Source organism: Arvicola amphibius, chromosome 8 (assembly GCF_903992535.2).
Source record: "Arvicola amphibius chromosome 8, mArvAmp1.2, whole genome shotgun sequence".
Taxonomy (NCBI): domain Eukaryota; kingdom Metazoa; phylum Chordata; class Mammalia; order Rodentia; family Cricetidae; genus Arvicola; species Arvicola amphibius.
In genome coordinates, this window is record NC_052054.1 from 62,144,898 (window position 1) to 62,159,891 (window position 14,994).

General features: G+C 49.7%; 1 protein-coding gene across 1 annotated transcript; it reads left to right on the forward strand.

Annotated features, from left to right (window-relative positions):
- Window positions 1-2,945: 2,945 nt before the first annotated feature.
- Window positions 2,946-14,994, forward strand: Spaca6 (sperm acrosome associated 6). The gene is made up of 8 exons (XM_038339563.1): window positions 2,946-3,312; window positions 4,118-4,195; window positions 12,131-12,199; window positions 12,774-12,797; window positions 13,426-13,503; window positions 13,581-13,690; window positions 14,039-14,195; window positions 14,273-14,994. The coding sequence occupies exons 1-8, from the start codon at window positions 3,105-3,107 to the stop codon at window positions 14,485-14,487; spliced, it is 939 nt and encodes a 312-aa protein (XP_038195491.1). The 5' UTR covers window positions 2,946-3,104; the 3' UTR covers window positions 14,488-14,994.

Genomic DNA, 14,994 nt, shown 5'->3' on the forward strand with positions numbered 1-14,994 from the left:
CTTTTACCATCACCTTCTGCCCAGAAGCATAGGCCACCACTCCCCCGTCCCATCCCCTCCTCCTTCAGAACCCAAGAGTCAGGACCCTAAGTATTTTTCTTCTTAGTTGCTAGGATGGCGGGGGGGGGGGCAGGAATAGGTAGGGGGGTTTCTTACCCGGAACCACGAGTCCCCCACCTCGCCTAAGCCCCAGCTGGAGTCCAGCCCTCCAGGGGTTAAGGGGGCGGGGCCAGTTGGTTGCTATGGTGCCAGACTGTTTGGGTCTGCTCTCTGACCCTTGGGGGCTCCCTAGGGTCTGCAAAAGGGGGGGGGGGAGGGGACCCAAGCCCTGGGGGGAAAAGTCCAGTGTCTACCCATTCGCCAAAGCAAGTCTATGGACCCTGGGGAAGTGCACCCACGCCTGGGGCAGTGACCTTGAACCAGTCCGGAACCTTCTCAGGCTCAGTTTCCCCTTTGGGGTGAAACTTGCTGGGTGTGGGAGAGATGCTCTGGTCTGGAGAATCTTTAAGATTCTTGCTTCCCCGCTTTCCTCACCCCCCTCCTCAGGCCCCAGGCAGCCCCGAGGCATGCTGGGAACCCAGGCCTGGGCTCTGGGCCAGGTTGTGGGGGGGGGGGAGCCTCCTCCCTTCCCCTTCCTCCCCACCTTGGCCTGACTCTCGCCTCGCCTGAGGGTCTGGGAGGTTGGAAAGGAGGGAAAGGAGAACTGGTGCTGGGGCCGAAGACCCGTCTCAGGCCCCCGCCTCCCGCTTTGCTTCTCCGCCCCCTTCCCGCCTCCCCCCCCCCCCCCCCCGCCCGCCTCAGCAGGTCGCTATCCCGGCCCAGGGCCCCTTCTCGACCCACCCCCACTCCACCCCCAGTTCCAGACCTGGCTCTGAGCGGCGAGGAGGAGGGAGGGAGAGAGAGAAGGAGAAAAAAAAAAGAGAGAGAGGATGGGGGAGGGGAGGGAAAAGAGAGAAGGAAATCTGGGAGGGAAGGCGAAAAGAGGGAGAGAAAGGGAGAGAGAGACCCCGGAGAGGAGACTGGAAGATGAGAGGAGGGTGGAGGCTAGACTGAATAAGAAGGGGGAGAGAAAGAGGAGAGGAATTCAGAGAAAGAGAGAAAATGAGAGACAAAGCCAGGGAAGGAGGGGGCGAAAAAAGACAGTTTAAAAGAGGGAGAGACTTGAGAGGTAGATATGGGAGATACGAGGTGAGGAAGAGGAGAGGTGAATGTGAAGAGGGTCAGCCAGAATAGAGACAAGAGTAAGGACCAGGCATGCAGATATGGCAGAAGAGGAGAGCCCAGACAGGGAAGATACAAACTGAGAAAGAGGGAGAAATAGGAAAGGGCAGGGTAAGGCAAACCGAGCGGAGAGAAAGAAACAAGAAGATGGACATGGAACCTAGAAGCCCCAGTGGACCAGTTGTGAGCTCAGAGCCTCAGGGTGGGTGCAGATCCTAGGGCCCCTCCCACCTGCATCCGACTGCTTTGGCCAAGTGGTTCCCTCTCTGGGGGCTCAGGGGTGAAGGTAGCAACCTCATCCTGGGTTGGGAGGAGTCTAGGAGACAGGGCCCTTGTTGGTATCTTTACTCCTGGATCATAGCTGTCACCCTTAAGGTTGAGAGCAGGGGAAAGGTAGAAAGGAAGGTTTCTTCTGAGAGCCTCATGAGTATTCCTGAGACCCAGGAACCCTTAAGCTCAGGCCTGGGGTCTGAAACCTTGAGGGGCTTCAGGAGGGGGGGCAGATTACCAAGACAAATGAGTCCCCCTTCTTTCTACACTCCAGAGGCCAGGTCTCTTCCCCGGGTGTGCCTCCTCTAAGGGAAGTGCTTGTGGTTGGACCCGGGGTCTGCAAGGGTGGGGATGAGGGAAAAGATTGACCCCTGAGTTTGAGATGGTAAGAGCGCTAGGGACTGCCAGAGAACTGAGTCTGAGGGCTCTTGGGTGTGGAGCGCTGGCTGCATCCTCAGATCTGCTGAGGGAGGGAGGGCTGGGACCTGGACTCCTGAGTCTGAAATAGAAAGGAGGTCTGGAGCCAGTACCCCTGAGCCTGAGGAAGGCTGGGTTCTGGACCCTTGGGTCTGAGGAGGCCTGGAGTCTGAATCCCTGGCTTTGAAGGAGGGGGACTGGGGTCTAGATTGTGGGATAAGGGCTGGGACTGAATTCCTGGGTTCCTTGGGGAGGAGGGGGCCGGGGGCCCGGACTCCTGGGTCCTGGCACCCACCCGTAGAACCGACCTTGCGGGGCCTTCGCCGCACACAAGCTCGTGTCTGTGGGTCCGTGTCGGGGGCTCACCATCGCGGCTGGGACCTCCCCGGCCCTCCCCACCCTCCCTAGTTCTCCTGGTCCCCTATCATTCCATCTGTCAATCTGCCCACCTGCCGCGCCCCCCGGGCTGAGGTAGGAGGTTGTATAGTTGAGGAAGACACCCGAGGAGATCACTATACGGCCTCCTAGCTTTCCCCAGGCTGCGCCCTGCACGGGAAGGGGCCGGCGGGGACCCCAGGTCGACACTACTGCACCAGAGTTCTTGGGATGAGCTGGGGTGCCTTCTCTGCCCACACCCTGTGACTTAGCCCTTTTCTTTGCAGTCTCTCTGCCATTAGGAGATTTCCTCGTTTTCTGTCTCTGTCTCTTACCCCACGGTCTCTGGGGTTCTCGAAGCTTCTGATTCTCTAGAGCTGTGAATTTATCTTTTATCTCTGTGACATTTTGGGTCTCTGGGCCTCTTGATGTCTCTCCAGGCTTCTCTGTCTTCGTTGCCCGGTTTCTGTCTTCTAGGGCTCAGTGTATCTGCCAGTGTTCTTTCTCATTTCCCTGCTCCCACCTCTGGGGAAAACGACTCTCCTGGTCCACCATAGCTACAATGCCGGCTTCTGGGTCCCTGAGACCCTTTAACCTGTGAGGACGTCCAGGGTCACAGGTGAGGTTCTTGGGAGCCTGGCGCCTGGCTCAGCTACAAATTTAGGGTTTGCAGGTGACCCCTGACAACCTTCCTCTAGATGGAGCCTGACATTTGACCACCAGCTGAAAGACAATCTCTGATTTTAGGCTACTGCTCCCCCTCCCCCACGGTGACCTCACAAAGGTTACTAGCTACTCCTCAGACACAGAGACCCTCAGTGATGGCCCTTGTTGCCCTAGTGGGGAGCATCGCCCTGTTGTTCCCGCTGATCTTCAGTGCGTCCACGTGGGCATGTCTCTTCTGCTTCACCACCCATGAGGAACGCCTTCGTCTCTGCCAGATGTTTGTGGGCACAGAGGGCCCCAAGCTGGGCCAGTGTAAAGACGCACTCACAGCTGCCTTTGAGGGTTTCTCGGACATGGAAATCAGTGAGGAGACCTCTGTCCTTGATCCAGGGCACAGGGAGGGGCAGGAGAGACCTTGATCAACTCCACGAAGTAAAGCCAAGTACAGGATTCTGGCAGAGACACAGGGAAGGGAGACAGGTGGAAACAATGAAAAGAAACACAGTCAGAGAGGGGTGGAGACAGACTAGAGACAGTGCCTCAGGGAGAGGCTAGGGAGAGTGAAGTCCTTGACAGAATGAGAAAACCAGAATGAGTAAAAGGATCAGTGCTCAGAGGGAGGAGGGTGTGGACTGAGATCACGTATGAGTGGGAAGGGCAGATACCTAGAGGTCCAGAGAGAGACAGGTACCTAGAGACAGAGAGGGACAGAGTCCTGAAGATAGAAAGAGACCCAGAGTAAGGGAGAAAGGGACTGATGGGGGGAGGGGGCAGGGACCTAGGGAGAGACAGTGGTCCAGAAAGATAGGACAGCAACCCATGAGGTTGGAGTAAATTGAGAGGGCGTAACAGATCCAGGGTGGTGTGACAGAGACGGAGGCCTAGAGAGAGATGAGGAGAGGAGAGACTAGAGGGAGGGAGGAACAGACACCCAGATTGAGGGTTAGGGTTGGGGGAGAGAAAGAGAGAGAGAGAGAGAGAGAGAGAGAGAGAGAGAGAGAGAGAGAGAGAGAGAGAGAGAGAGAGAATGTTATCTCTCCAGAGAGGGCACAGAGACCCTGGGGTGGGGTTGGGGGTGGACACTTTCAGTCATGATCAGACGTAGAACATAACTGACACCAGATATGTGCCATGACGCTTCCTCAGCCTGCTTCCTGTCCACCCTCAGACTATGACGAGAGGGGGCACCTGCATGATGCTTTCACACAGATGATACTCGCCCTCCAGGAGGTGGCTGCAGCTCAGGGTGAGTGTTTCATGAAATTTGGCTTCTGCTTCCCCCACCTTCCACACTCCCTTGTTCCAGACTATGTGGAGGCATAAGACATTCCTCTGGTTGGAGGGAGTGATGCTGGAAACCAGTGTGAATTAGGTTGTTTGTTGGGGAAGCTTCGGAGGCGAGTGGAGCTGAAGATGGCAAGGAACAGACAGAGGGTATAGAAGTCCAAAGGGTTTGAAGCCCTGTGGGGTCAAGTTCATGTGACCCATCTGTAGTTCTCACTATTTGAGCTCTGAAGCCTGGGTGTGCTCCTGCCTCTCATCTAGGCTCCACTTACTCACCTATAAGGTAGAACATTCTCTTCTCCTACGGAGAGATGTGCACTTTATCTCCCAATCAGAGCTCACTGGGAGGGGGTGATTCTTTTTTATGGAGGACATAATCACTTAGGACAAGACACATACACATATATTTCTCATGGCTAACAAAGGTAGGAGCGGTGGAGCTAGCCATTCAGGGGATAGACATGGAGAGTCAGTGCCAGACTCCTTGCTTGGGACTTTAGGGGAGAACATGCCCATGTAGATGTATGGAGCAAACCTTAAGGCTCTGGAGACATGTAAACACATGATTAGCAGTAGTCACACCTGGTTACCCCAACCACAGAACACACAATCTCTTACATATCAGTATGTATATGGCAGTGTGAGAAGACCTTTTTGTTTGTTTAAGGATAACTTGGCCATTCCCAGGATCTGGGAGCTCAAGGCCTTTTTTTTTCCTTTTCTTTTTCAATGGTTCATTTTGTTCCACTAAGTTTGATATCAGAACCCTCCCAAACAAAGGGTCCATTCATTCAGGGGGTGTCCATGACCATCGTGGAAGAGAATTTTCTGTGTGTCCCCATTCCCAAAGAAAAACTTGAACCTGAGAGATGGAAGGAATGCAGGATACTGAGGAATGCCTTCTGCTCCTGTTTGGGCTTGTCTTCTTTTTGGAAACTTATAAAAAGCCACCAAGTGTAGACCTAGGAGTAGAAGGTCTTTCTAATGTAGGGCAGAGGCTTGGGAGTAGATGGAAGCTGGACTTAGAGAGGAGGCAGCCTGTGACACGGATCTGAGAACATAATGAAGAGGAGGGACGAAAAAGTGGGCCTGGATCTGGTGGTCTGTTACAGGGAAAGGAAAGAGTTGCCTTCACTTGGGGTCTGGCTTCTTAGGAGTGACATCTGTTAAGATGGGGAGCAGAGAGGAAAGAGCTGGACTGGGTACAGATGATTAGGGTAGTTACACAATAACCACGAAGGAATATTCGTGGTGACATCCACAAGGCATCTCAACACCGGAATGTTGGGAATCAGTAAAGGTGACTTATGATGATGTCCTAAGACACCTGGAAAACCACAGTGATATAAGCAGGGTGGAGGAGCTTCTGCTCTCGGTTTAGACAGACATTCTGGGACACCACAGAGGGAGAGATTGGAGACTGGGAGGAACTGGCACAGTAAGTTCTTCAGAGGGAGGCCTATGGAATATTCCAGAATCACCTGTCGGGTTAGAACTGGGACCAAAGCTGCTAATGCCCTGCCCTCAAGATGCTTGTATTGTATTAAACAATAAACAGCCAATAAAGTGTGAGGTTGAAGGTGTGGCTTTGGGTAGAGAACCTGTGAAGAATCCACCAGTGAGGTTCTAAGGTAATGGCTTTGTAATAAAACTCTCACTTAGAATCCAGCAGTAAAAGGCTGGGGCTATTTCTGAGCTACAGAGTATTTGCTTAGAGGAACTGTCTCAGGCCCTGTCTTTTATGCTAATTATTCTCCTAAAAGATTTTCAATTACCAGCCCTGTGAGGTAGGAAAGTTAGGGCTGAGTTGGGCTTGAGGACATGTAGTCAGAATTTAGGATAATTGTGCATTGGATGAGCCAGACTAGTGCCGTCTATTAGGGGTCACACAGGTGATAATGTCTCTATTATATACACACCGTAAGTTTACAATATGAGTATAGGCTGAATATCCTTTGTGCAGCATCTGAAATCTAAACTGTTTCTAAGCTAGATGTGGTTTATCATTCTAATGTCAGGGCAGGGAGCATGTAGCTCAATTGATAGAGTACATGAAGTAATGGATTTTATCCTTAGCCTATAGCCCACACATCTTGATCTCGGTACTCAGTGGAGGCAGGAGGATCATCCTTGGTTACATTGTGCATTTGAAGCCGGTCCAGGCTACAAGAGACCCTGTGTTAAAGGAAAATAAAGTATCCAGGTGTGGTGATGGCTCACACAATGCAGGTATTTTGGGAGTCTGAGGCAGTAGGATCGAAGGAGCCTAGGTTATATAGACTGTTTCAAAAACCAGACAAAACAGTGACATACATGTGTTCTTACTCTGTGTGCATGTGTGTGTATGAAAAGTTCCAAAACACAAAACCTTTTTAAGTGTTATCTTTGCTCCGCATAGCATCACGTGAAATGCCACAGGTAAAACTCAGGCCCACACTGAATGGTGGTGGCGCATGCCAGCACTCGGGAGGCAGAGGCAGGCAGATCTCTGTGAGTTCAAGGCCAACCTGGTCTACAAAAGCTAGTTCCAGGACAAGCTCCCAAAGCTACAGAGAAACCCTGTCTAAAAACAAGCAAACAACCAAAAAACCAACTCAGGCCCACTCAAAATATTGTGTGAACTCAAACTTCAGACGTGAAACAAGTGAATTTTCCATTTTTACTTTATTTATTTATGTGAGTATTTGCCTACATGCTTGTCTGTGCACCAGATTCATGCCTTGTGCCTTAGGAGACCAGAAAAGGTTGTCAGATCCCCTGGAATTGTAGTGACAGGTGATTGTGAGCCATCATGTGGGAACTGGCTGGGAACTTAACCCAAGGCCTCTGCCAAAATGGCAGGTTCTCTTAACTGCTTAGGCATTTCTCCAGCCCCTGAGTATGAGCAGATCCTTCCTTCCTTCCTTCCTTCCTTCCTTCCTTCCTTCCTTCCTTCCTTCCTTCCTTCCTTCCTTCCTTTCCTCCCTCCCTCCTTCTCTCTCCCTCTCTCTCTTTCTTTCTTTCTTTCTTTCTTTCTTTCTTTCTTTCTTTCTTTCTTTCTTTCTTTCTTTCTATTTTTATTCATTTGAGACAGGGTTTCTCTGTGTAACATCCCTGGCTGTCCTGGAACTCTGTAGACACAGCTGACCTCCAACTCACAGAGATCCGCCTGCCTCTGTTGGAATTAAAAAGGCATGTGCCACCACTGCCTGGCTCCTGGTTTTTTGGGTTTTTTTCCTGCTTTTGTTTTGTTTTTGGTTTTTCGAGACAGGGTTTATCTGCGTAGTTTTGGAGCCTGTCTTGGTAGTCACTCTGTAGACCAGGCTGGCTTCACATAGATCCATCTGCTTATGTCTTTCAAGTGTTGGGAACAAAGATGTGCTCCACCACTGCCCTACCTGGCTCCTGTTATAAATTTTTTTTTCTTTTTGAGACAGGGTTTCTCTGTAGCTTTAGAGCCTGTCCTGGAACTAGCTCTTGTAGACCAGGCTGGCCTTGAACTCACAAAGATCCACCTGCCTCTGCCTCCCGAGTGCTGGGATTAAAGGCGTGCGCCACCACCGCCTGACCTTAATTTTTTTTTTTTTTTAATCATGTGTATATGTCCATGAGTTTTCTGGAGACTTTTCTGGTCTCCGTGAGAACCTATCCCAACAAACAAAAGTGGAGACAGCTAGAGAGAAACGGTTTGGTGGTTCAGAGTGCTTGCTATGAAATCATGAGAACTACATTTTGAGTCCCAGCACCATCAAAACAAGTGCTGGGTGTCCCCCTGCACCCTTATCACCCCAGACCCACAGTAAATGAAGACACGGCTTCCAGCCTACTTGAGAACACTTTAATTGGAGCATCAGAGAGACCCTGCCTCAGAGGACACCTGTCACTGTGTTCTGACTTCCATGAGTATGAGCAGATCCATGTCCTACAGATTTATGCACACACTCATAGACAGACACACGAGTAAATAAATCTTTAAAACATGACGCACAAATGGTGAAGGATGGAGGCCTGAGTTTACAAGTGACTGTGTGACCTTGACATTTATTTTATTTATCCTTTCTGTTTTGAAGGAATGTCTCACTACATAGCCCAAGCTGCCCTTGATCTCATGGTCCTCCCAGTCTCCCCTGTGGGAGAGAGACTGTGTCATCACATCCAACTTCCCAAACCCCTTCATACATCAGTTTCCCCATCTCAAATTTGGAGAGCGTAGCAGTAGATGGTACTCAAGGCTAGTTAATGTGCACTCCAAAGCAAGCCACAGAATAGCTGAGAATGAAAAAGATTCCATTTCCCATAATACTCAATCCTGCCCACGCAGCTCTTTGTAGTAGACACTGCCACCATTGCTGTTTTATGCATGGGGAAACTGAGGACCAGAGAGTTGTCACCTGACAAACCTCACATATGTATGGAGGCAGCCCTGTGATTCATGGAAAGGTAAACCTCTGATGGAAATAGATGTCTTCATAGCTCTACGTGCCAGGACTCAACCCCAGTGTCCGAGCTCTTAACACATGCCCCTCACTGATTGCAGCACCCTTTGTACCATCATGGCTCAGTTGGCATAATCCATGTTCCACTTACCCTGTTAGCATATTTCCCTTTACTCCTGACCCCATGTGTACTAGATGCTTATACCTGTCCCACCCCTGCCCCCCTCACAGGTCTCTGTGCTACATCTGCTATATCCCACCCACTCAGACCCTCTTGGGAGTCATTGATTTGGCTCCTAGATGTAGCTTGGGTGAGGCCTTCAGGATTTTGGCCTTCCATTGAGGGCTTTGCTCTGACCATAGCCTCCTTACGGCACTACTATCTCTAGGTCATATTCCAGCTCTTTATGGTTAAGAGAAGGACCTCAGAACCAGCTTCTTGGCTTTGGTGCTTCTCTGTCGACAACATATGCCATTCTTTAGTTAATGCCTTCAGTTCTTTGACAGTTTCATACACACATATATTCTGGTCACCATCCTCATTGCTGTGACAGAATACATGACAATAACCTTAATGGAGAAAAGGTTTATCCTAGTTCACTGAGAGTATAGTCCAGTGGTTCTCAACCTGTGGGTCATGACTTCTTTGGGACTTTCCCAAGGGTCACCTAAGTCCACTGGAAAGCACAGATGTTTACATTACATGTCATAGCAGTAGCAAATATTACAGTTGTGAAGTAGCAACAAAAATAATTTTATGGTTGGGGTCACCACAGCATGAGAAACTGTATTAAAGGGTCACAGCATTAGAAAGGTTGGGAACCACTGCTATATTGTGACAGGAAGTCACAGCAGGAGCGGGAGATCACATTGCATACACAGCCTGGAAGCAGGGAAAGATGAGTGTTGGTGTTCAATTTGCTCCTTTTGATTCACTCTGAGAGCCCAGCCATGGTATGGTACAAAGCACATACAGGGTAGGTCTTCCCACCCCTCGACAGGCCCAGAGGTTTGTTTCCATGGTGATTCTAAATCCTAGGAATCTGGCAATAAAGATGAACTATCATACTAGTCTAAGGTGTACCCAAATGACGTCATTTTAACACCTCTAAGAATGTTGGCTCCAAGTACTGTGGCATTCTTCCATACTGCACTGGGTTAGGGTTGCACATACAAATGGGGTGGGAATGGGCACTGTAGCAACCATTTCTACCAGAAGGGCCCCCTGTCTTGTTGCTGCTCTCTGGTGAGCTCCATCTCATGATCTGGAGGGTACTGTGTTGGTGAGAACTAAGGACTCAGAATATAAGAGAATATAGAAGGGTGGAAATGAATAGTTGTTGGGGCAGGGGGACTGGGAAATGTTCTGTTTAAAGGCAGTGGTGGTCACTGAAATGCTAATTGCTGCCTTGTAGCACTATGGTCTTTGTTATATAGTTTTGGACATTTTTTTAAAAAGATGCCAAGCATTTTTGTTACATCAGTTTTGTGTGTTGGCAATCCATTTATTTTTTTAAGATTTATTATATTTTTAATTATATGGATGGGGGGAGCAGGGCATTGGTGCACTTGAGTTCAACAGTCTTTGAAGTCCTGGAGAGGACATCAGATGCCCTGAAGTCAGATTTACAGATGGTTGTGAAACTTCTGACATGGGTGCTGGGAAACAAAACTGGGTCTTCTGCAAGACATTGTTGTAACTGCAGAGCTATCTCTTCAGCCTCCTCCCCATTGTTTTTTTAAAGAGATATCAATATTTTTGCTATGTTGAGACAGGGTTTCTCCTTGTGGCCTTGCCTGTCCTTGAACTCACTTTGTAGACCAAGCTGGCTTTGAACTCATAGAAGTCCTTTTGTCTTTGGTTTCCAATTGCTGGGATTAAAAGCACACACCACCACCTACTGACCAAGATAAGAAACTATTATATAACTGTCCCAAAGTTGTATATTGGCAAATAGTTCATAAATAAAAAGGAAACAAGCCGGCAGTCATGGTGTACATCTTTAATCCGAACACTTGGGAGGCAGAGGCTGGTGGATCTCCAAGTTCAAGGACTACCTGGTCTACAGAGGGAGTTCCAGGATAGCCAGGGCTAGAAAGACAAAGCCTATCTTTAAAAATAAAACAAAATAAAAAATAAAAACAAAAAAAGAAAGAGGGAACAAAGAAGAGAAAAAGAAACACTTTACTGCCTGATGTTTATCATATCCAGGTGATACATTTGGGTCTAAGGCTACAGCTGGTGACTTACAGTCCTGCTGGACTCTCAAATTCACTAGACATATACTTACTGGGTTGTTTTGTAAGACTCGGGACCCTTTTGTGGGTTCTGAGGATGCTGTGTTCAAAAGGTGGAAGCTTGGGGAACATTGAGAAAAGAGTGGAAAGGTTAAGAGTCCAAGGTTGGAGAAGACTAGACGAAGCGGTTTGTGGACTTGACAGGACCAATGTACTCCTGAGCTCACAACAGCTGTAGTTGCCTGCCCAAGATCAAGTCGGTCAACATTCCAGTGCTGTGGGGGAGGGGCTCACAAGCTTCCACCCCAAATGGAGGCCAAATGGATATGAAGAGCCAGTTGTCTTCAAGGGTGCATGCAGTCCCTGATAGGTTGGTAGGTTCACTGAAGGTAGGTGCACCACTGGGTGGTCAGCACAGATTGGACTGAGTGGGTTATTACAGTTACAGGAAAAAAAATAAATGAAGAACGTTAGGTCAAGTAGGAAGTATATGGGTCTGGAAGAAGATAGGGGAGGGAATGAATATAACTGAAATACATTGCATGCATATATGAAATTTTCAAAGAACAAAAGACATTAATTAAAAGCATTCGAAAAAGGAACCAGGTATGGTTGTGTGTGCCTTTAATCCCAACACTGGGAAGTTAGAAGTAGGCAGATTTCTGAGTTCAAGGCCTGCCTGGGCTACATTGAGAAGTCTAGGCCAGCCTGGAACATAGAGAGCCACTGTCTTAAATTACCAAGAAGATGGATTTATGCCGTTATCTCAACATCTAATTTACATATGTGTAATTGCAATCTGGTGAAGTCTGTAAACTGAAAGAGGCACAATGAGATAAAAGTGGGGAACTTTAGACTTGGGGTAATCAAAACCCTTGCAGTGACACTGGAGATGGTAAGATATACAGGATGATGGAAAGCTGGGCAAAAGACATTTATAAACAAGGTAAGGGTAACCTGGAGATTGAACGCTAGCAAGAGGGCTGCAGCAGAGAAAGGAAACAACCAGCATTGTAGGGCCTAGTAAACCCTGCAGAAGAGTTAATCATTTTTTCCCTTTCCACTAAGACATAAATGGATAGTGCTGTCGGGAGGCAGAAAGAGCATCTTGAAGAAGTTTGCCAGCCTTCCCTTTGGATCTATGGGAGGTAGAAATACAGCATGTGCCTATGGGAGAGACAAGTCCTGACTATTCAGCCATAAGAAAAGGGCTTTTAGTACAACCACCCTGCTTCATCCTCCAGGGTCCTTTAAGGCTGCCTTCCCTATTGCTGCAGCAAAAATGAAGAAGACCATTCAACAGCTTAAAAAAGGTAAACCAGCATCCAGCTCCACCCCCTGCAAACACAATACGCCACACACAGACATTTGTACACTTTGAATCCTGCCTAAATCCTGGGACCAGTGGATTTCCTAGCCCAGGACAGATCATGTGACAATTGATATGCTTTTGGCTCTGTGTTCAAAGGATTTCTGTAGTTGGTGCTTCCCTATCTGAGTCTACTAATTAGGTGCTGATTCTCCCACTTCCAAGGGTAATTAATACTTCTAGGTTGATTCCTCCTCAAGGCTCCTATGCCCCACCCCACCACCCATTTCACCTTTCCTAGTTAGTTGTAGGCTTTCAACTTGACACATTTGGCCTTGCTGCACCCTCTGGATGAAGTGCTGTGAACCTGGCCCTGCCCTTTAGGAACAATATGCTCTGTTCTGCCCTCCGAATGCTGTTTTAGAAGCCTAGGCATGTTGTCCAGAGGCGAGGACTGCAAGTCCTGACTATTCCTCCAAAGGGCCATAGGCCTTGCAGGAAATACCTTCTGGAGCGGCTCTAGGTAGGTCTCTCTGTCAACTGTCTGGGTCCTAATGCCTCCTCCTTTCTCTCCACAGTCCAGGACTGCATCCCTCCTTGTGGTAAGGATTTAGTCCCACACTTAAAAATGCAGGGGAAGCTGGGGTGGAAACGTGGGACTTAAGACAAAGACCATGAGTGGGCCATAGATCCAAAGGAAGTCAATAGGAAAGTGCATAAACTAGGTATTCTGCCAAAACTTCCTAGCAAGAGGCCCTGTTGGTGAAGGCCTGCCATCCTAGCTACTCCAGAGGCAGGAAGATCACACATCCAAAGCCAGCCTGGACTACGACTACATAAAGTTCTACGCCACGTCGGGAAAACTAGGGTGACCCTGTCACAAAACAAAGTCTAAAAAAGAATTCTGAAGATACGGCTCAGCACGGGAACACTTGTCTAGAATCTCCCAGTCAGGGGCTGAGGGCATGCCTCAGTGGAAGGGAGTTTGAATAGCGTGCGTAAACCCCTAGGTTCCATTCCCAGTGACTACAACACACAAACAAAAGTGTAATGTTGTAGAAAACTGGCTTAACAAACCAGGAGGTGACCTGGGGGCCAACAAAGCAGGGTTATCGAAATAGTGCAGAAAATGCGAGGTCTTTCACCTCGCCAGTAGAACCCGGGGAGTCCCCATAGATTCAACAAGGTCCGGAGAATTGATCTGGAGACACTCCTGGTCTCGGCTCACAGGCGTCCAGGAGGTCACTAGGCGTTTCTACTGCTGGGGCTGCTTTTCCACAGTCTGCGACCTCCCTCTAGACTGTCCAGGTGAGGCGGCAGCGCAGGCAAGCCAGGGAAGGGGTGGGGCTTGTGCAGGCCTGCCAAACCACCTTTCCTCTTTCCAGTTCAGGACGTGACGGTGAAACGAGGGGATCAGGCTTTATTTTCTTGTATCGTGGGCTTCCAGTTGCCTGAATCGGAGCTCACTTACTCATGGAAATTCGCGGGAGGAGGTGTGAGTCGGGACAGGGCCTGCTGGAGGGCTTGTGATCGGTTCTGCTCCGGAAAAAGGAGGAGGCTAAGTTCAGGGTTTGGGGCCATAGGGGTTGGGTTTAGGTTTAATGCGAGTGGGCAGTCGGAGACCTAGGGAAAGATTGAGGTTAAATATATGGAAGACCAGTGCTTGGATGTGCATTATGAGTCAGACTTTAAGAATGCTGGGAAGGGTTACTCCTGGCAGCGAGACGAGTCAGAGGCTTGCGAGCTGAGTCAGGGCTTGGGGAGGGGGTGTGCACTGGGCGGGGACTGCCCGTTCTGGCTGAGTCCGGGTGCTTTAGAGCTCCTCAGCCCCGCCACCTCGCAGCTCCGGACTCAGGACGTGTCCTACTTCCGTGATGTGCCAGGGGCCCATGGGTACCTGGCGCGGATCCGGCCAGTGCAACCCACGCACCGCGGGACCTTCTCCTGCGTGATCCTGCACGACCAACGCCCCCTGGCGCGGCTCTACTTCTATCTGAACGGTGCGGGTAGGGCAAGGATGTGAGGAGAGGTGGGGCCAAGGGCGGGGTTCCGCCCTCTAACGCGCGCACTCTGGCAGTGACCGGCCCTCCTCCGCCTGGGGAGACTGAGCTCCAGGTCACGTTCCGGGAAGTGATACATTGGACCCCGCGGGAGGCGGAAATGATCGAGCCCTGGAGGCCCAGCCTAAGCGAACTGCTTGCCAGGCCCCAGGCTCTGACGCTTGGCAACCTGTTCCTGCTCGCGGCTACTGCTGCACTCGTGTCTGCTAGTGTCACTGTGCTAGTGTGGTGAGTGCCAGCTTCCACCCTCCCCTCCCGCAGCTCCCTTTGTCCACGCCGCAGGCCTCCAACTCAGGAGACCAGACTCCGAGTCCAGACCCCAGCCTCCTTCCCCTGAGCCCAACCCAGGTCTTCTCAGACTAAAGGTATAGACTACCTTCCTTAGACTCAGGGTTCTAGCCGCCAATTCTCCTTCAGACCTAGGAGACCTAACCCTTTTTTCTCAGAGCCAGAAGTTCAGGTCTAGCCCTCCTTGCCCAGGCTGAGAAATCCAGATTCTATCCTTACAGCTCATAAAACTAACACAGTCCCGACACCAGGGCTTCTTATAGACTCAGGTCTAGGCTCTCCTTGCACTTTGAAATCCTAATGTGTTTCTGTCACTGGGCCCTCCTTCAACGCACACACTCGTTTATTTTCCCAGGGTGTTTTTTCGATGGTACTTAAGTGGCAGCTAACAAGGATATCTGCCCTCATTTGACATTCTTCCCTGAAATAAAGAATGTATTTCAGTTCTGGA